Source organism: Drosophila willistoni (assembly GCF_018902025.1).
Source record: "Drosophila willistoni isolate 14030-0811.24 chromosome XR unlocalized genomic scaffold, UCI_dwil_1.1 Seg8, whole genome shotgun sequence".
Lineage (NCBI taxonomy): Eukaryota > Metazoa > Arthropoda > Insecta > Diptera > Drosophilidae > Drosophila > Drosophila willistoni.
In genome coordinates this window covers 998703-1016848 of record NW_025814059.1, presented here as the reverse complement: position 1 = coordinate 1016848, position 18146 = coordinate 998703, and the positions used below count along the sequence as shown (strand labels likewise).

The following is an 18146-nucleotide window of genomic DNA, read 5'->3' as shown; positions in this document are numbered from 1 at the left end:
AATTTCTTTTTGTTGTTTTCTATATGCTTTATTGATTTTCATTGAAATAGACACATTTATATAATTATCTTGGTTGGTTTTTTTTTTTTTTGGTTTTTTGAATAATTTTTTTTTGTTTTAAAATACAAAGTATTCAAAGTTTTTTCAGTGTTGTTGTATGCAATTGTTTTGTTGTTTCTTGCTTCAGTTTTGTTATATTCAGTACAATGGTATACGAAGGACTTTGATCTTATTTGGTAAGTTCCTTGTGATTCTTAGCAAAATGTTTTCTATTAACGTTTTTTTTTATTTTTATTAATGATGCACTTTTCGTCAGTGTGTGTGTGTTTTTTTAATCATTTTATTTTCTTTCCATTTGTGATCCAACAACATCTAAATACAAATGTATGCATGTGTAGTAATGTTAATTGTAATTGCAATGGAACGTTTTTACTTTACTTTACTTTTACTTGACTCTATCTCTATCATCTCATTCATTCAATATCCAGTATCCTACTACATCAACAAAATTACATTAATTAAATGTTTCATGTTGTTTTGCTTTATCTTCGCGGCTTTCCATCTCTTGCTTTTTGTTTTTGGTTTTACCTTTACAACATTAAATTTAATTACAAAAAGTTATTAAATAATACAAAATACAGTTTACAGTTACAGATTTTCGTTAATGTTTTTTTGTGGTTTTTTTTAACTTTTAGTTGAAATTAATGCACATCGAGAGAATACGGGGAAACAAGAACGAAACTAAAGCAGAATAGAAAGAGAGGGAAATCCCCCCTCTATTGAAATAAAGATTGAGTTAAAAAAAAAAAGAGCAGAGCTAATGCTTAATGTTACATAAAATAATTAATAATATTACATAGAACTGACAAATAATGCTTCGTGGGTGTTTCCTTCGTCTCCGCTTCCAACTCCGCCTCCAATTCCACTTGCTCTGCGCCGTCAACGTCATCATCATTTTATTCAGCAACATCCCGTTCCTCTTGTTCTTAAAGCAAAGTGCATTTACGCTTGGATTTAGGCTGGAGTACAGGGCAGAGCACTGACCGTATAGCCTCATCGAACACCGTCTTCAAGCCCTTCTGTGTAAGGGCCGAACATTCCAAATATTTGACCGCCCCAATCTCTTTGGCCATGGCCAAGCCTTGCGGATACGTAATTGGTGCGAGTTTCTTGTCCCTCAGCTTCTCAATTGTATTCTTATCGTCGCGCAAATCCAACTTGGTGCCCACTAATATAATAGGCGTGCTGGGGCAATGATGACGCACCTCTGGGTACCATTTGGCTCGCACATTTTCAAATGAGGCCGGATTCACCAGCGAGAAGCAAATGAGGAAGACATCTGTCTGTGGATACGACAATGGACGCAAGCGATCATAATCCTCTTGGCCGGCTGTATCCCAAAGGCCCAAATTAATGGGCTTGGCATCCACCATCACATTGGCCGAATAGTTATCGAACACGGTGGGTATATACTCGCCTGGAAAGGCATTTGTCGTATAGCTGATGAGGAGGCACGTCTTACCCACAGCTCCATCGCCGACTACAACGCACTTAATCGCCTGCATATTTGTGTTTTTGCTATTGCTGTTGTTGTTGTTATTATTATTATTATTATTATTGAATGTGTTGTGTGCGAGTAGAGTACTTTCTGTGTGTGTGATTGTGCGCAGTGAGGGGGGGTTCGGGTACGGGTGCTGGTGGTGGTCGTCGTTCTTTTTGGGCGAGGGCTGTCTGCGACTGTTGCTTTTTGCTTGCGGCTACTGAAATACTATTAGGCGGCCGCTTCTTTTACTTCCCGTTTAGTCCTTGAGACTCTATTGAGTCGCCTCGTCGCCGCGGACGACTTAAAATTTAAGTTTTGTGCGTTTAATTTAATTTAAAAAATTAACAAAAAATTTAGAAAATTCAACAGAGTAGCGTCCAATATGGTTATCGGTTATCGTCCAGTAGTGAAAAATACTTGGTACGTGCAGCGTTGAATTGAAAACCATCGATTGTTGTTGCTTCTATCGGTTGCATTTAACCTATCGATTTTACAACCTATTTCAAACCCAATTCGAATAAATTTTAGTTTCTAATTGTTTATTGCTTAAGATACACACAGCTAGATTTTCCACGCCGCCAACAAGCCATGTCTGACGTGTTTATTGTTTCTGCAGCCCGCACGCCCATTGGTAAACAAATAAATTATAAATCTGATGAAATAATCAAATTCCAATTGGAACTTTCTCTTTTTCTCTAATATCAACAGGTAGTTTTAATGGAACGCTTTCTAAACTGAAAGCCTCCGATCTTGGGAGTGTAGTGATAAAAGAGGTGCTTAAAAGATCCAATGTAGAGGCTCATCAGGTTAATGAGGTCATCATGGGTCAGGTAAGCGGGAATAATCAGAGTCAAAAGGAGCACGCACGTTCCCTCGGAAATTTGCATAGACTTTCATTTATTTTGTTATGTAAATCTTGGACAGGCGCTGACAGCAGGCCAAGGCCAAAATCCGGCACGCCAGGCATCGCTCAAAGCTGGCCTGCCCATTCAAGTTCCTGCGTTTAATATTAACATGCTTTGCGGTTCTGGACTAAAGTAACTCCACAAGTTTCTTTAAATTCTACGTAACTAGATTAACTTATATTTTACTTGACAGGACTGTGACTTTGGGTTACCAGGCCATACGTTCGGGTGATGCCAGCATAGTTATCGCTGGTGGTCAAGAAAATATGTCGCTGGCTCCTCACACCATTTATCTGCGGCAGGGCGTAAAAATGGGTCCTGGCACTATGGTGGACTCTATGGTTAATGATGGCCTCACTGATGCCATGGAGAATATACATATGGGGATTACTGCTGAAAATCTGGCAGATAAATTTACAATAAGTCGGGAAGCTCAGGATGCCTATGCCGTGGAGTCGCAGAAGCGAGCGGAAACCGCTCAAGTTAAAGGATATTTTGACAAGGAGATTGTTCCAGTTGAAATTAAGGATAGAAAGGGTACACAAATATTTAGCAAAGATGAGTACATCAAAACCGACTGTAGTATTGAGAGTCTGCAAAAGTTAAGGGCTGTCTTCAAGGAGGGAGGAACCATCACTGCAGGCAATGCCTCTGGAGTTAATGACTCAGCTGCAGCTGTATTGTTAATGTCAGGCGAGCAGGTAGCCAAGTCAGGCCAAAAACCGCTGGCCAGGATTGTGGGCTGGTCTCAAAGTGGCATCGAGCCAAATGTCATGGGTTTGGGTCCCGTTCCTGCTGTGGAATCTTTGGTAAGCAGAATGAAATATTTCCACTTTCTTCTCTATTTTACAATGCTTTGCTCCAGCTCTCGAAAATTGGCTGGACAAAAGACCAAGTCGATCTGTATGAGCTAAACGAGGCATTTGCTGCTCAGTCTCTGGCTGTAGTGCAGGGCCTTCAACTGGACGCGTCGAAGGTAAATGTGAATGGTGGAGCCATTGCATTGGGTCATCCTATTGGTGCCTCGGGTGCACGTGTCCTAGTTACACTGCTATATGCCCTTGAACGAACAGGCGGTCGTCGTGGCGTTGCCTCCCTTTGTATTGGCGGCGGCATGGGCATTGCTCTAGCTGTTGAGCGCGTCATCTAAATTATTTATTCATTGTTATCGTATTGTAATGTATGCCTATGTGTTAATTGTGGTCCCGGTATCCTGTATTTTTTATATGTATGTGTGAATTATTAAGTCTAAAAGTTTAAATTTATATTTTTCAAGTAAATTATTTTTCCTGTATTCAGATCATATATGACAAAGCATTTGTTTATCTCATTAAGAGAGTTTGACATGGTAATTATGAAGGGTCATAAAAATTTGCCCGAGATTACAGCTTATTAAAAAACAATTTTCTTTGGACTTTGCAATATAGGTAGGTATTATATAAGTTATTTCTAGAATTTAAATTGATTAGCTTTATTTGATTACGCACAACCCATTTTATCATCTATGTAATAGTCCATATTAGATAAAAACATTTTCAATGTGTACATGGCAATGGTAAAATATAGTACATATGTATGTATGTATGTATGTAGAATTTTGCTAAACATTTTCAATTGCATTGAGAGTAAAAGACAAAACAATTTGTTGCAGTTAGTTTATATGAGGAAAATGTAAATGCGTTTTAGTATTTTATATAGTATATATAAATTGAACAATTAAGTTTTGCTATTAGGTATTGTTGTAGATTTCTAGTATACAATATTTTTGTACTTGAATCAATTTTGACAGAGTCTAGGCCAGTTCTTGTTTATCTGCTTGAGGATGATTTATTGTCTTCAAGATGATGTTGATAAAGGGGACATAGAGGGAAAACACAGTCCATGGAATTGCATCTTAAATGCTGCTCTCCAGCTCTTTGGGCATCTTCGGGTAAAATCCAATATGATTTGTACACAAAATACGCTTATTGGGTGGCGTTTGTGCCAAATGATCCATGGACGGCACGCAAATCTGGGCAAAGTTACAAATAAAATCTGACCAGATTGTGGGTGTGGATTCTACAGAGAAGTATGAGCCCCACAGCCCAGAACCCACCTCTTTTTTATAAGGGTATTCGGAATCTTGCACTAGCATCTCTTCGGCTATGGCCACAGCATCGAAATCACGATGTGCAACCGGCGTATAAACATCCTGGATGATATTGTCGCCAAAATACAAGGCTTTGACGTTAGCAGACGGTTTTTGCAGTTGATGGGCCAATGAATTGTGCAGTTGGTGCCAATTGCCTTGAGAGTATATCTCGTTCATGCTTAGATGGGAATCAGCAGGCTGCTCCGATTGGGATAACTCTTTCAATTCACTAGCATTCACTTTTAAAAATGGACGAGTGCTTGTAAAGAATCCTGGTTTTTTTGCATACGTCACTACAATGTCAAAAAGGTTTCGCCAATTCTCGCCAAGAGCTTGGGTGGCCGTCAAATTGGCAAAATCAATGTTGGAGCCCGTTAGTAGAAATAACTTCTTTCCATTCGACCTCAACTGCTCCAGCCAGTTAATAACTTTTGGAGAGGTTTTAAGGACATATTTTTGAGGCTCAGCCTTCATATCCTTAAAGTACGAACTAATATCATTGGAGAAATGATCCCGGTTGTAGCTGTGCATAAGGGCCGCTTGTAGATCCCTCCAGACCTGATACTCTTCCTGTTGCCGCTGCTCCTTATCCACCTGATCCACTGCCTGGGCAAACACCATGGCAGCTGGCATATCAAAATAATCTAGCAGTGCCCTCATTTGGTCTGCTGGCACTCCATTCCAGGTAGACAATGGATCTTGGTAGAAATTGGAAGTCACATTCCATTGTCGTTCGGCTCCGTAGATAGACACAATTTCCTCGTCAGTAAGACGACGAGTACCGTGGGTAGCTCGCAAAATCGTCGCGTTTTTGCCTAACTTCAAAACGTTGCCACGAGGTCCATCCAGGAAGAGACCTTTTTGCAGGAAATCCACATTCAAAGATTGCTCTAACAATTGTTTTGAATAGCCCCTCTCCTCCACCAGATAACGACGCAGAACATTGTAAATCAGTATAGTCATCTCATGAATATTATAGCGCAACAGAGTGCCATCCAAATCAAACCCAATAATTTCATATTCGTCAAAATTTAGCTCCTTGCAGTAGGACGTCATGATGGTGCTAGCAGAATAGCGAGAATAGAAATTGGCGGGAAATATTGGCCCGCAACGTCGAATTCGTCTAATCAGCTGATTCGTACTACAATCGTTCCTCCTGCTCCCGTTGACATCAACAATTGAATTTGATCTCACATTACGTAATGCTATTTGGCAACAAACAGAAACAGAAGTTCGGATGACGTTTGTTTTTGTTGTCGATGTGGCGAGCAAAGTTGGCGCCGAGCAGGAGAAACTGCACGATTGGGCCAATAATTGACCGAGTCTCCCAAAGCCCATGCTGCACATTTTCACAATCAGGTGCCTTATCAACACATTTCACTTTCAATTTAGCACTATAAATAAATCCAATCAAGAATTAATTTGTATTTGTTTCAACAACATTGTATTATTATTATCTCTATCAGAGCCATCCCCGTTTCCTCTCCGCCATAGTACTGGCATAGTAGCCGTTTCTGGCATAGAGTTAGCAAACAGCTAAAAAATTGCCAACAAGCATCAGAAATATGTTTATTCAAATCTGTTTCTTTTATTTATTTATGGGAATTGATATGTTGATTTTATTGTTAATAACGTCGTTCTAATATAGTTTCAAAGATTTATTTACAGATCTGTTATATGTAATTAACGCGCACAGATCTAGCCTTTTTTTTCCATCGAGTTGGCAAGTCTGTTTGGCGGCCTCTGAAGTTTATCGCTAGCATTACAATCACTAGCGTGCTGAAAACAAATCGGATTGAAAATTTTGTAAATTTTGTAAATTTTTCACAATTTAAGCAAAATAAGTAAAAATTGCTGAAATTTAAAGGCTTCACAGCCAACTAAGCTGCCAAGATGTCCAACTGCATTGAGATTCCGTTGCAGGACACAGATGAGGTAGATTTTTCAATAGTAGTTTTGTTCGCAGAATTTTCAATAAAATCTGGTGTGTTCGTAGGTCATCGAAGTGGATCCGGATCAATTGCCGGACAGCCAAGAAGTGTTGAGCATTTTGAAGCAAGAACGTGCTCCACTGCATGTGTGGGTTAATGTTGCGGTGAGTGTGTGTGGCCAAGCGGACTCTGAGAGTTGTTGGTTTTAACATACTGTTCTTGACTTTCTCCATTTCGTTAGCTGGCTTACTATAAGCAAAAGAAGACCGAAGACTTTGTTACTTTACTGGAAGAATCACGGGGAACATGTGCCACAAAGGACTATCGGGACTCCGACAAGGATTCGATGCGCGCTCTAGACATGTTGGCTGCTCACTATGTCCAGGAGGCGTATCGGGAGAAGTCCAAAGACAAGAAACGCGAGCTGTTCATGAAGGCCACTAACCTGTATACGAGCGCCGATAAGATCATTATGTACGATCAGAGTCATTTGCTGGGCAGAGCATATTTCTGTCTGCTAGAAGGTGACAAAATGGATCAGGCCGATGCCCAATTCAATTTCGTGCTGAATCAATCGCCCTCAAATATACCCTCATTGTTGGGCAAGGCGTGCATTGCGTTCAATCGCAAGGATTATCGAGGAGCAATGGCTTTCTACAAGAAAGCGTTGCGCACTAATCCCAATTGTCCGGCTAATGTGAGAATAGGCATGGCCCATTGTTTTCTTAAAATGGGAAATCCGGTGAAGGCGAAATTGGCCTTCGAGCGAGCCTTGCAGTTGGATCAGCAATGTGTCGGTGCCTTGATTGGCCTCGCTGTGCTTAAACTAAACCAACTGGAACCCGAGTCGAATAAGTTGGGAGTGCAAATGTTGTCCAAGGCCTACACCATCGATAATGCCAACCCCATGGTATTAAATCATTTGGCGAATCATTTCTTCTTTAAAAAGGATTATCAGAAGGTTCATCATCTGGCTTTGCATGCTTTTCATAATACGGAGAACGAAGCTATGCGGGCTGAGAGTTGTTATCAATTGGCTCGGAGTTTTCATGCCCAGAGTGACTATGATCAGGCGTTCCAGTACTACTATCAATCGACCCAGATTGCTCCAGCAAACTTTGTGTTGCCCCACTATGGACTGGGACAGATGTACATCTATCGCGGTGATACTGAGAATGTGCGTAACAAGGGATAATTTTGCATGGAATATAGAAATAAATGTCATTTCCATTTCTCATTTCGCAGGCCGCCCAGTGCTTTGAGAAGGTCTTGAAGATCCAGCCGGGTAACTACGAGACAATGAAAATTCTTGGGTCTTTGTATGCCCATTCGAATTCGCAGACCAAACGAGATATGGCTAAAACGCATCTAAAAAAAGTCACTGAACAGTTTCCCGAGGATATTGAGGCCTGGATTGAATTGGCTCAAATATTGGAGCAGAATGATTTGCAAGCTTCGCTAAATGCCTACGGAACAGCATCGAGCATTCTGCGGGATAAGGCAAAATATGAGATTCCTGCCGAGATTCAGAATAATGTGGCCTCATTGCACTATCGTTTGGGCAATCTGAAAATGGCAAAAGACACATTGGAGAGTGCCCTGCAGCATGCAACCTCCGAAATGGACAAGGATGTCAAATATTATGAATCCATTCAGGTTACCATGAAATACAATTTGGCCCGTCTCAATGAGGCCATGAGTAGCTATGATGTTGCCGACAAGCTGTATAAGGAAATCCTTAAGGAGCATCCCAATTATATTGATTGCTATTTACGCTTGGGCTGTATGGCCAGGGATAAGGGATTGATTTTTGTGGCTTCTGATTTTTTCAAGGATGCTTTGAATATTAATAATGATAATCCAGATGCTAGATCTCTCTTGGGTAACTTGCATTTGGCCAAAATGCAATTTGCTTTGGGTCAAAAGAATTTTGAAACTATACTCAAAAATCCATCCACCTCGACCGATGCTTATTCTCTGATAGCCTTGGGAAACTTTTCGCTACAGACACTGCATCAACCGAGCAGAGATAAGGAAAAGGAGCGCAAACACCAGGAGAAGGCTCTGGCCATTTTCAAGCAGGTAATACAGGAATAACTGAAGTTGAACTGAGGGAGAATATCTAAACCTAATATTTTGGTTAACACAGGTTCTGCGTAACGATTGCCGCAATATTTGGGCCGCCAATGGCATTGGAGCCGTATTGGCCCACAAGGGTTGTGTGATAGAGGCACGCGACATTTTTGCTCAAGTTCGTGAGGCAACTGCCGAGTTCTGCGATGTTTGGCTAAACATTGCCCACATCTATGTGGAGCAGAAGCAATACATTAGTGCCATACAAATGTATGAGAACTGTATGAAGAAGTTTTTCAAGCACAACAATGTGGAGGTGATGCAATATCTGGCCCGGGCCTATCTCAGGGCAAACAAGCTGGTGGAGGCCAAGGCGGTGCTGCTCAAGGCACGCCGTGTGGCACCCCAAGATACAGTTTTGTTGTTCAATATAGCCGTAGTCTTATCACGGTTGGCCATGGCCATATTAAAGGATGAGAAATCCACATTGGAAATAGTGCTGCAGGCGGTCAACGAACTGGAGTTGGCCCACAAGTAAGTATATAAAGAAATCTACTGCAAATAAATACAAAAAAGGTATTAATCATTTAAATTTTAAACATAATCTTGTTTAGATATTTCCAGTATTTGTCTGTGCATGGTGATAAGACTCGATTTAATATTGAGGTGGCTGGTATTGAGGCCAATACCTGCCAGGATCTACTCTCACAGGCGCAATATCATGTGGGCCGTGCTCGGCGCATCGATGAAGAGGAGCGTTCGCTACGCCGCAAACAGGAAGAGGAACGTGAAGCCTTCAAATTGAAGGTAGCCGAGCAACGCAAAAGGAGGGAAGAGGAAGCCAAGACCTCACGCGATCAATTGCTGGCCAAGCGCCAGGAGTATGTGGAGAAGACAAAGAATCTGCTCATCATAGCCGAAAAGGATCGCAAAAAGAGCAGTGGTCGTCCGCGAAAGGATGATTACATTTCGGATAGTGGAAGTGATGATGCTGGAGCGCCTCGAGCCGAAGGTGAACGGCCTCCGAAGAAGAGCAAGACCAAGGCGGACGGCAAGAAAGGAAGCAAACGTAAGCGTAAAACGGAGAAATATGAAAGCGATAGTGAAGAGGAACCCAGCGCCAGTAGCAAATCTGGTAAGAAGAAGAAGAAGCAGCCCAAGGCGGTCAAGGAGTCTAAGGAGAAGCTGTCGGCGAAGCAGCGACTTAAGATCGTATCGAAAGAGACCATCTCGACAAGCGAGTCGGAGAGTGATAGCAAACGGAGTCGCAGCCGAAGTAGAAACCGAAGTGGCAGTCGGGCCAGTCGTTCCCGGTCGCCAAGCGGCAGCCGGAGTCGCAGCGGCAGTAGGAGTAGAAGTAGAAGTGCCGCCAGTGGCAGCAAAAGCCCTGCCAGTGGCAGTGATCGTGGTGGTCGCAAACGGACCCGCAGTCGCAGCGGATCCAGCTCTGGCAGCGATAGTGATGCTGGTGTTACTCAACGTAAGCGTGCAAAGAATCGCATTGACTCTGGAGCAGAGTCGGATGCATCCAAGTCGAGATCGAAGTCACGATCCAAATCGAAATCTGCCTCAAGATCAAGATCGCGATCGCGATCAAGGTCACGCTCCAAATCTGGTTCAAGATCGAGATCAAGATCGGCATCGAAATCCCCATCAAGGTCGAGGTCACGATCACGATCACGATCAAAATCCCGCTCAAAATCCGGATCACGGTCACCTCGTTCTAATCGGTCAGGCAGCCGTTCCCGGTCTTCATCCAAGTCTCCATCCCGCAGTCGTTCCGGTTCACCAGAGAATTGACGAATTTTAATTGCAAAAACCAAGCCCATTCATTTGATTACTATAAATTTTATTTCCTTTCGTTTCGAGATGCAAAAGAATTAAATAAAATTAAAAAAAAATATTTCTGTGACAATTGCTTAAGTGTCGCTAAAAAGTAACATCGGATTCCAGTCGCTTACTAGTTGAAATATCAATCTAAAACTCAAGGAATTAAACATCTTAAACGGGCAAGAAAGGGGAGAGTAAATTCCTTATTCGAAATCAAATGCCTTAAAATTGGATTGGAATATACACGGTGTTTATACTTATCTATTAATTATTACTTAGTAATCACCGATCAGGTGTTTACCTTATCTTCTGTATTGAAATCTAGCCTAAAGAAATGCTGATAAGAATTAGCATGAATCATTATCCAGCATGCTTAGATCATTAGGCAACAATTGGCTATAGATTGACACACAGTAACTACATATTGCTCTGTTCCCGATTCTCTTCAATCATATCCCTAACAATTAGTGCCATGGGCTTCGAGTGTCTTAGGACAAAGGCATGATCGATTTTCTTTGTATCCAATTGAGCATCCACCTGGGGATACTGTTTTTTCAATTGCTCATAATACGAGATGGGGACCCAGCCATCTGTGGTCCCATAATAGAATTTCAACAAATCCAAATTCTTTTCCACAATATCGTGCTGAAGTCCAATGACCCGTGCCATCTCATCATCGGCCAGAAAGACAACTTTCTCTGCCACCGAAGCCTTGGAATACTTTAACGCCGTACCGATGAACACTTTCGGTATTGAGAATATTAAAAAGTATATCTGTATCAAGATCATGCGCAGCCAAACAGGTAGAAAATTGAAAAAATTAAAAAATATATAACCAAAAACGGAATACAGGGGCATCGCTATTTTGGTGAATACCCAACCATTGGGTGATTCCATCATCCGTTCAACAGTGGGAAAGAGCATATAACACTTTTTGATGCGTTTCCTTATGCTCTGCTCCTGAAGAAGTTGTAATATCATCCAGGCGCCAATCGAATGACCAATTAGGTGAATTTTCACATCGCTGGGAACGTATTTTGTAATGAATTCGATTTTATGCCTTATCTGGCCATCCAAATTAAAAAGCTCCTCATTGCCACTAAGTTGGGGCACCTCCCGAATGCTTGCTTCGGGTGGATCGTCGTGTCCAGCATGACCTATAGACAGGCAGGTGAATTAATTGATAATGCTATCATGACTATTTGGAATTCGCGCTTACTCACCAATCACCCAGACGGGCAGATTACCCAACTCTTGCTGTAGGCTCTCGCCGAATTCGGTATAGAAACCGGGCAGTCCTGGATTCCCAGTGATGCATATGACCAATTCCTTTTCCGTTATTGTCTCCTCAATCCATTTCCCATAGGTAATTATATGCGTCGGTATATTATTAATATTAACATATGCCTCTTGCATGTTTTGTTGTGTCGCGTTGGCGTGGCAAATGAAATTAAATGCAACTCAATACAGGGAAATAAGTGCTCTTTTTTTTATGTTCTTTCGCTGAGTTGTCCAATTTTCCAGGTCGGAGACAAGCAACCGGTTTTTGTTATGTCTGTCCCTAGGGGAATTTGAATTTATGTTTATATGTGTTGTGGCCAGTATTATTTGTCTTCTGTTCTCTATTTTTGTATGTGTACACTTTATCTTTTATATTCGGTTATTTTAATATTTTCGCTTAACACAATACAAAATAAAGGTCACAAGTTCGTTTAGTAGTGCAAAAAATTCGGACGGTGTTTAACAACAACAATAACAACATCAGCAGCAGCGATAATAGTCAACAGCAGAGAACGGTGCTGCCAACTTATGCGTTAATAAGAATCTGCAAATTACCGGCGACTGCATAAAATTAGGTAAACAAAAATAAAAGGAGGAAAACACATTTCAGCTTGTGTGTGATAGATTAGAGATTTCTCAGAGTCTGGCCAAGAATTAAATGTTTATGGTGGAACCAATTATACCGGCTTAAATGTAATTGTTTATTTCTTTTTTGCCCACAGTTGGCAGCCTCGAGCACTTTGTGTGTTTGTGCGTAGAGAGCAACGACAAGCAACTACAAGAACAACAGCAACAATAATTTTAAAACAAAAGTGAAAATTTGACAAGGAATGTAGCTTCTCGAATGTTCCCACAACAAATTGGATACACAGTAGTAGCAACCACACACACACAAGAGAGGAGAGTCTGAGTGAAAGAAGTGCCATGGATTTGTTTTGTTGGGGCAATGCATCCCATGGCCAATTGGGTATGGGCGGCATTGAGGATGAGCAGGTAAATCATCCATTTATAATATTGGCTGCATGGTGTACGCTTAAAAACACCACGTATTTCTTGCACTTTCCATGTTCCAGATACTTATACCGAGCCAAATACCCTGGAAGCCGGATGCACCATTGCGTCAGATAGCCTGTGGACACCGGCACACATTATTTTTGACCGCCAATGGCAAAGTCTATGCATGTGGCAACAATGATCAGGCCCAGCTGGGACATAATTTGCCAACTAAAAGGCCACGTATGTCGCCATTTCGTATGTAATTCCATATGTCGTATCGTCTATTTTCCCCACTTCTTTTTCTGTCTCCATCTCTTTGTTCTTCTTTTGTCATTAACCACCACTTCTACTACTACTACCACCACCATCACCACCATCACCATCGCTACACTCCACTTCTCTGTCATTCAGCAAATGCTTGGTGGGAGTTGACACTCTGGCCTGACATAATCTTAATCCTTTCCAGTCTTAATACCCGAGCTCCAGAACTATGTGGTGGTTGCTATAGCTTGTGGCAGTCGGCATTCCATGGCATTAACCGAATGGGGTCAAGTCTTAAGTTGGGGCGACAACGATTGCGGCCAACTGGGTCAATCCACTGATCAGAGCATCATTGAACTTCCAAAAATTATACGAAGTCTTGTGTCCAAGCATGTTGTGCAGATTGCCTGTGGCAATAATCATAGTTTGGCTCTTACAAGCTGTAAGTAGAGAAAGAGAAAGTCTTTGTAGACACTGAGTTACTGATTTTTCACAGGTGGTGAGCTTTATTCATGGGGTTCCAATATCTATGGACAGCTAGGTGTGAAACCACCACAAGAGTTGTCTCATTGCAATTATCCATTGCGTTTAACTACACTCCTGGGCATTCCCTTGGCTACCATTGCATGTGGCGGCAATCATTCTTTCCTGATCTCAAAGTCCAGCGCTGTATTTGGCTTTGGCCGCAACAATTGTGGCCAACTGGGACTTAATGATGAGTCAAATCGTGCATATCCCACCCAGCTGAAGACCCTTCGTACACTCGGCGTCCGTTTTGTGGCCTGTGGGGATGAGTTCTCTGTTTTCCTCACCAATGAAGGTGGCGTATTCACTTGTGGCGCTGGCACTTATGGACAGTTAGGACATGGTTCCAATACAAACGAAATGCTGCCACGCATGGTCATGGAGCTAATGGGTAGTACCATTACGCAAGTGGCCTGCGGTAATCGTCATACGTTGGCTTTAGTTCCATCACGTGGCCGAGTCTATGGCTTTGGGCTTGGAAGTTCCGGGCAGTTGGGCAATAGAAGTACCAACAGTGTCACATTACCCCAAGAAGTACTTGGTCCATGGGTATCACCTAGTGATTCAGCTCTACTGCAATCCAATGATGCAAAGGCTTCAGTTGTCATACACCAAATATTTTCCGGGGGGGATCAATCCATAGTGACCACTACATTGTTTGCGGATAAAGTTTCACCTGCTGATCTTCGACACTATAAGTGAGTGCCCACCAATCATGGCATATTGGAAATATATTTAAAAAGTTTTCATCAATTCAATATTCACAGAACCAAATCCCAGATTCTCACTTTGACAGCGGAGGCCACCAATCAATGTACCCGTTTCAAGGAGGGAGATCAATGTGATTTGGATTTGCTAAATTCTATGGAGTTAATATTCAAAAGTCAGGCTTGTCTAAATGCATCATTTCTTTTGGCAAATGATAAACATGTTGCATGCTCTATTCGAAATCATGGATTAGATCTAAAGGCGGCACAATTGGCTTTTGATAATCTCAGAAAAGTGGAGAACGAGGGCATCAAGCAGGTGGTAAGTAAGTCCATGAAGAAAAAAACAAGCCTTTTGCTTTCTTTTTTACTTTTACCAGATCTGGGATAATGTGACCAAAGAGTTGATTGGTTCACTTGTCGCCTCGCCGGCGGATGTGGAAAGCATGCGAGTGTATTTGCTACTACCTCTGTATCATGAATATGTCAATTCTAAACATTACAAGAGCCTCCATGTGCCCTTCGCCAAAGCCATCTTCAGATTGACTGAAAATCCTCACAAAGTCCTGAAGAAATGGTGGAGTCAAACGCCCATGGAATACTATGAGCATATGGTCAATAATTATTTGCATGTGGTCGTTCATATAGTTAGTTTTAAAATGGGTTTAAGTGTCCTAAATCATCAAGCATTGGAAACACAACAGAGGGTAATCTAACGTGCTAAATTTAATTTCATATTTGTTTCAACCTGTTTTTTATTTCTCCTGATTATCAGTTGTTGCCCTACAATTTGGAATTGGAGGTGATCTTGAGACTGCTTCAATATCTTTCCGTGATTAACAACGAACGGGAAGAGCGATTGAACTATCAACTGTTCCATTGGACAGAACTCTCCGATTATGTGGATGTGCAGCGAGAATATGTACGCTGGATAATATCGGAGAATCAAAATGAATTTAATATATGCAATTTCCCATTCCTATTAAATGCTTCGGCCAAGACGACAATGCTCCAGGCGGACCAGGCATGGCAGATGCATTCTGCTATGACCAGTGCATCTTTAAGTGTGAGAATAATTATTGTTATCAATTTTGCTTGTCATTCGTACAACTTTCTCACATTCAAATAGTTTGATCTACTTAATTATGGACTGCCCACGATATCCCATTACATTGTTTTAAATGTGAGTCGGGACAATATTGTACAGGATTCGCTGCGGGAATTGCAACGATATAGTCTCGGTGATCTCAAAAAGCCACTAAAAATCAAATTTCACGGCGAGGAAGCTGAAGATGCCGGCGGGGTTCGTAAAGAGTTCTTCATGCTGCTCCTAAAGGATCTGGTTGATCCCAAATATGGAATGTTTAAGGTGTTCGAAGAGACCCGGCTTTTATGGTTCGCTGATCTTACTTTTGAGACAGAGACCATGTACTATTTAATTGGTATCCTTTGTGGTCTGGCCATTTATAACTTCATAATTATCAATATGCCGTTCCCATTGGCATTGTATAAGAAGCTTTTGGGTAAAAATGTAGATTTAAGCGATTTGCGTGAATTGTCGCCGACAGAAGCTAACTCATTGCACGCTCTATTGGACTATAATGGAGACAATTTCGAGGAGACTTTTGATTTAACATTTGAAATCTCTAGAGAAGTTTTTGGGGAATCAGAGACAAAGTGCCTTAAGCCAAATGGCAATGAGATTGCCGTCACAATGGAGAATAGGTAAGGTTATGTTTAAGAGTGCAAAAGAATCCCTATACACTAAAATCCTATTTCAGACAAGAGTTTGTTCAACTGTATGTGGATTTCGTACTAAACAAATGCGTAGAGCTGCCATATAATGCCTTCCACAAAGGTTTCATGAGGGTGTGTTCCGGCCGCATTATACAGATTTTCCAACCTGAGGAGCTAATGGCCATGGTGGTGGGAAATGAAGAATACGATTGGCAAGTCTTACAGGATAATTGCGAGTACAAAGAAGGCTACACAACTGCCGATGATACTGTAAGTGTGTTGTGTACTCCATTAATTGGATTATTTTTTGACTCGTGTAATTGCATTGTACACAATTTTAGATTAAATGGTTCTGGGAAGTATTCCATGAGCTTTCCGAAGCAGATAAAAAGAGTTTCCTCCTATATTTGACTGGCAGTGATCGCATTCCCATTCAAGGCATGAAGGCCATTCGAGTAAGGTTCAAATGGGAATTCCTATTAAAAAGCAAAAGCAGATCTAATTGTGTTTTCTATGTATTTTTTAGATTCATATCCAACCAACACTCGATGAACGGTCTTTGCCCGTGGCTCATACCTGTTTTAATCTTTTGGATCTGCCTCGCTATAAGACCAAGGAGCGTCTTAAGTACAAATTGCAACAGGCTATACAACAAACTCAGGGTTTCAGTCTGGTCTAATCAGACCTGATTGAAATGGGAAGGAAAATTTGTTTTTCCATTTATGCTGCTTTTAGTTTCTCTTAGTATATAGACTCCAGAGTACAGGTATTTTAATTTTTTTCGAAGTCATCTATTTTTTGTTTTATTTTCTGAGAATTATCCAATTTCAAAAAGGAAGGGAAATCAGAGTATACACTTACACACATTTATCATCGATCAAATCAAATGAATAATATTGTGTTATAGCTTTAAACGAAGAAAACAAAAAACATAATCTAGCATAATAATTCATTGTTGTAACAAATACAAAGAAACAAATATATGTATACAATGTCAAATTTGAAAATAATTATGTCGAAGATTCTAAGACTTGCTTTGCTCCCATCAATAATGTTTAATTGTGCAGTTTTCCATCAATTTGCACAAAAACAAATATTGAAGCTGTTATTGTTTCAATATACTTTTGTAAACAAATAGTTTTTAGTTTTTAATAAAAAGTGAAGAAGACTTCAAGACGTCTTTGCTGAATGCTGCAGGTGCGTTTACAGTTCCAAAATCCGCAAATCATACCGCATGTCTTTGATAATCTCTATCGATTGGCATCAAAAAAAGTTGGGGTCATCTAAGGATGCAGGACATGAAATTCTCTGAAAAGGTAATTCTTTCCTGCTGTTGGAAGGACATTTCAGGACATGGTAATGTCAATCGATGCACATTGACAAGGACTACCCTCATGCCACAGGAAAATCAAATCATCCATCAATTAACTGATTTATTAGCACTTTTCTGGTTTTTGGACTTGTAATTTGTAGATTATCGAACAAGAAAATTTATGTAGCATACTTTTAGGGTGAATAAAATAAATTTGTTCAAAAGGTGTTGCATACTTATTTAGGGAAGAAAGGAAACATCAAATATGGAGAATATATGAAATACCAGGCCAACAGAATTACTTAGTAGGTGGCTGGTTTAAAATTATTTTTAAATGCGTAACGGACTTTTGGGCATTTGAATTTTTGAATTCAACTGCCAGTTGGATTTTTTGAATTCCGCGGGCAACGAAATTTGAAATTAGTTAGTAGGTGGCTGGTTTAAAATTATTTTTAAATGCGTAACGGACTTTTGGGCATTTGAATTTTTGAATTCAACTGCCAGTTGGATTTTTTGAATTCCGCGGGCAACGAAATTTGAAGTTTAAACGACAAAATTCGTACTGGAGAAAATGTGAAATACCAGGCCAACAGAATTACTTAGTAGGTGGCTGGTTTAAAATTATTTTTAAATGCGTAACGGACTTTTGGGCATTTGAATTTTTAAATTCAACTGCCAGTTGTATTTTTTGAATTCCGCGGGCAACGAAATTTGAAGTTTAAACGACAAAATTCGTACTGGAGAATATATGAAATACCAGGCCAACAGAATTAGTAAGTAGGTGGCTGGTTTAAAATTATTTTTAAATGCGTAACGGACTTTTGGGCATTTGAATTTTTGAATTCAACTGCCAGTTGGATTTTTTGAATTCCGCGGGCAACGAAATTTGAAGTTTAAACGACAAAATTCGTACT

The 18146-nt window shown here is 40.7% G+C and overlaps 6 protein-coding genes across 6 annotated transcripts; 3 read left to right on the top strand and 3 right to left on the bottom strand.

Moving 5' to 3' along the window:
• Positions 1–324: 324 nt before the first annotated feature.
• Positions 325–1931, bottom strand: LOC6645800 (ras-related protein Rac1). The gene is made up of 2 exons (XM_023177697.2): positions 1646–1931; positions 325–1584 (listed from the first exon to the last, which is right to left on the bottom strand). Exon 2 carries the CDS (start codon positions 1563–1565, stop codon positions 987–989), a length of 579 nt encoding a protein of 192 aa, XP_023033465.1. The 5' UTR covers positions 1566–1584; positions 1646–1931; the 3' UTR covers positions 325–986.
• Positions 1932–2063: 132 nt separating this feature from the next.
• Positions 2064–3753, top strand: LOC6645799 (acetyl-CoA acetyltransferase). The gene is made up of 5 exons (XM_002068463.4): positions 2064–2174; positions 2252–2373; positions 2468–2580; positions 2642–3257; positions 3314–3753. The coding sequence occupies exons 1-5, from the start codon at positions 2132–2134 to the stop codon at positions 3596–3598; spliced, it is 1179 nt and encodes a 392-aa protein (XP_002068499.1). The 5' UTR covers positions 2064–2131; the 3' UTR covers positions 3599–3753.
• A 502-nt stretch (positions 3754–4255) lies between these two features.
• LOC6645798 (5'-nucleotidase domain-containing protein 1) lies at positions 4256–6115 on the bottom strand. Its single transcript, XM_002068462.4, has one exon. The coding sequence runs from the start codon at positions 5924–5926 to the stop codon at positions 4343–4345; it is 1584 nt and encodes a 527-aa protein (XP_002068498.2). The 5' UTR covers positions 5927–6115; the 3' UTR covers positions 4256–4342.
• Positions 6116–6389: 274 nt separating this feature from the next.
• Positions 6390–10523, top strand: LOC6645728 (RNA polymerase-associated protein CTR9 homolog). The gene is made up of 6 exons (XM_002068461.4): positions 6390–6514; positions 6576–6674; positions 6752–7687; positions 7756–8592; positions 8660–9117; positions 9198–10523. The coding sequence occupies exons 1-6, from the start codon at positions 6473–6475 to the stop codon at positions 10381–10383; spliced, it is 3558 nt and encodes a 1185-aa protein (XP_002068497.1). The 5' UTR covers positions 6390–6472; the 3' UTR covers positions 10384–10523.
• LOC6645727 (lipid droplet-associated hydrolase) lies at positions 10412–11942 on the bottom strand. Its single transcript, XM_002068460.4, has 2 exons — positions 11637–11942; positions 10412–11570 (listed from the first exon to the last, which is right to left on the bottom strand). The coding sequence occupies exons 1-2, from the start codon at positions 11827–11829 to the stop codon at positions 10831–10833; spliced, it is 933 nt and encodes a 310-aa protein (XP_002068496.1). The 5' UTR covers positions 11830–11942; the 3' UTR covers positions 10412–10830.
• Positions 11943–12201: 259 nt separating this feature from the next.
• On the top strand, positions 12202–17088 carry LOC6645726 (probable E3 ubiquitin-protein ligase HERC4). The gene is made up of 12 exons (XM_002068459.4): positions 12202–12269; positions 12417–12687; positions 12768–12945; positions 13157–13393; positions 13448–14174; positions 14244–14505; positions 14564–14890; positions 14959–15249; positions 15313–15908; positions 15965–16190; positions 16262–16375; positions 16447–17088. The coding sequence occupies exons 2-12, from the start codon at positions 12619–12621 to the stop codon at positions 16597–16599; spliced, it is 3180 nt and encodes a 1059-aa protein (XP_002068495.2). The 5' UTR covers positions 12202–12269; positions 12417–12618; the 3' UTR covers positions 16600–17088.
• Positions 17089–18146: the final 1058 nt, after the last annotated feature.

Excerpts from the sequence above, each read along its gene's own strand:
- LOC6645798 (XM_002068462.4), bottom strand. The coding sequence starts at position 5,926 with ATGTGCAGCATGGGCTTTGGGAGACTCGGTCAATTATTGGCCCAATCG.
- LOC6645800 (XM_023177697.2), bottom strand. The coding sequence starts at position 1,565 with ATGCAGGCGATTAAGTGCGTTGTAGTCGGCGATGGAGCTGTGGGTAAG.
- LOC6645728 (XM_002068461.4), top strand. The coding sequence starts at position 6,473 with ATGTCCAACTGCATTGAGATTCCGTTGCAGGACACAGATGAG. Across the intron at positions 6,675-6,751 it reads ATGTGTGGGTTAATGTTGCG|CTGGCTTACTATAAGCAAAA; the intron begins GTGAGTGTGTGT and ends CCATTTCGTTAG. Across the intron at positions 9,118-9,197 it reads GAACTGGAGTTGGCCCACAA|ATATTTCCAGTATTTGTCTG; the intron begins GTAAGTATATAA and ends AATCTTGTTTAG.
- LOC6645727 (XM_002068460.4), bottom strand. The coding sequence starts at position 11,829 with ATGCAAGAGGCATATGTTAATATTAATAATATACCGACGCATATAATT. Across the intron at positions 11,571-11,636 it reads TCTGCCCGTCTGGGTGATTG|GTCATGCTGGACACGACGAT; the intron begins GTGAGTAAGCGC and ends GCCTGTCTATAG.
- LOC6645726 (XM_002068459.4), top strand. The coding sequence starts at position 12,619 with ATGGATTTGTTTTGTTGGGGCAATGCATCCCATGGCCAATTGGGTATG. Across the intron at positions 13,394-13,447 it reads TAGTTTGGCTCTTACAAGCT|GTGGTGAGCTTTATTCATGG; the intron begins GTAAGTAGAGAA and ends GATTTTTCACAG. Across the intron at positions 15,250-15,312 it reads TGACCAGTGCATCTTTAAGT|TTTGATCTACTTAATTATGG; the intron begins GTGAGAATAATT and ends ACATTCAAATAG.
- LOC6645799 (XM_002068463.4), top strand. The coding sequence starts at position 2,132 with ATGTCTGACGTGTTTATTGTTTCTGCAGCCCGCACGCCCATTG. Across the intron at positions 2,175-2,251 it reads TGCAGCCCGCACGCCCATTG|GTAGTTTTAATGGAACGCTT; the intron begins GTAAACAAATAA and ends TAATATCAACAG. Across the intron at positions 3,258-3,313 it reads TTCCTGCTGTGGAATCTTTG|CTCTCGAAAATTGGCTGGAC; the intron begins GTAAGCAGAATG and ends GCTTTGCTCCAG.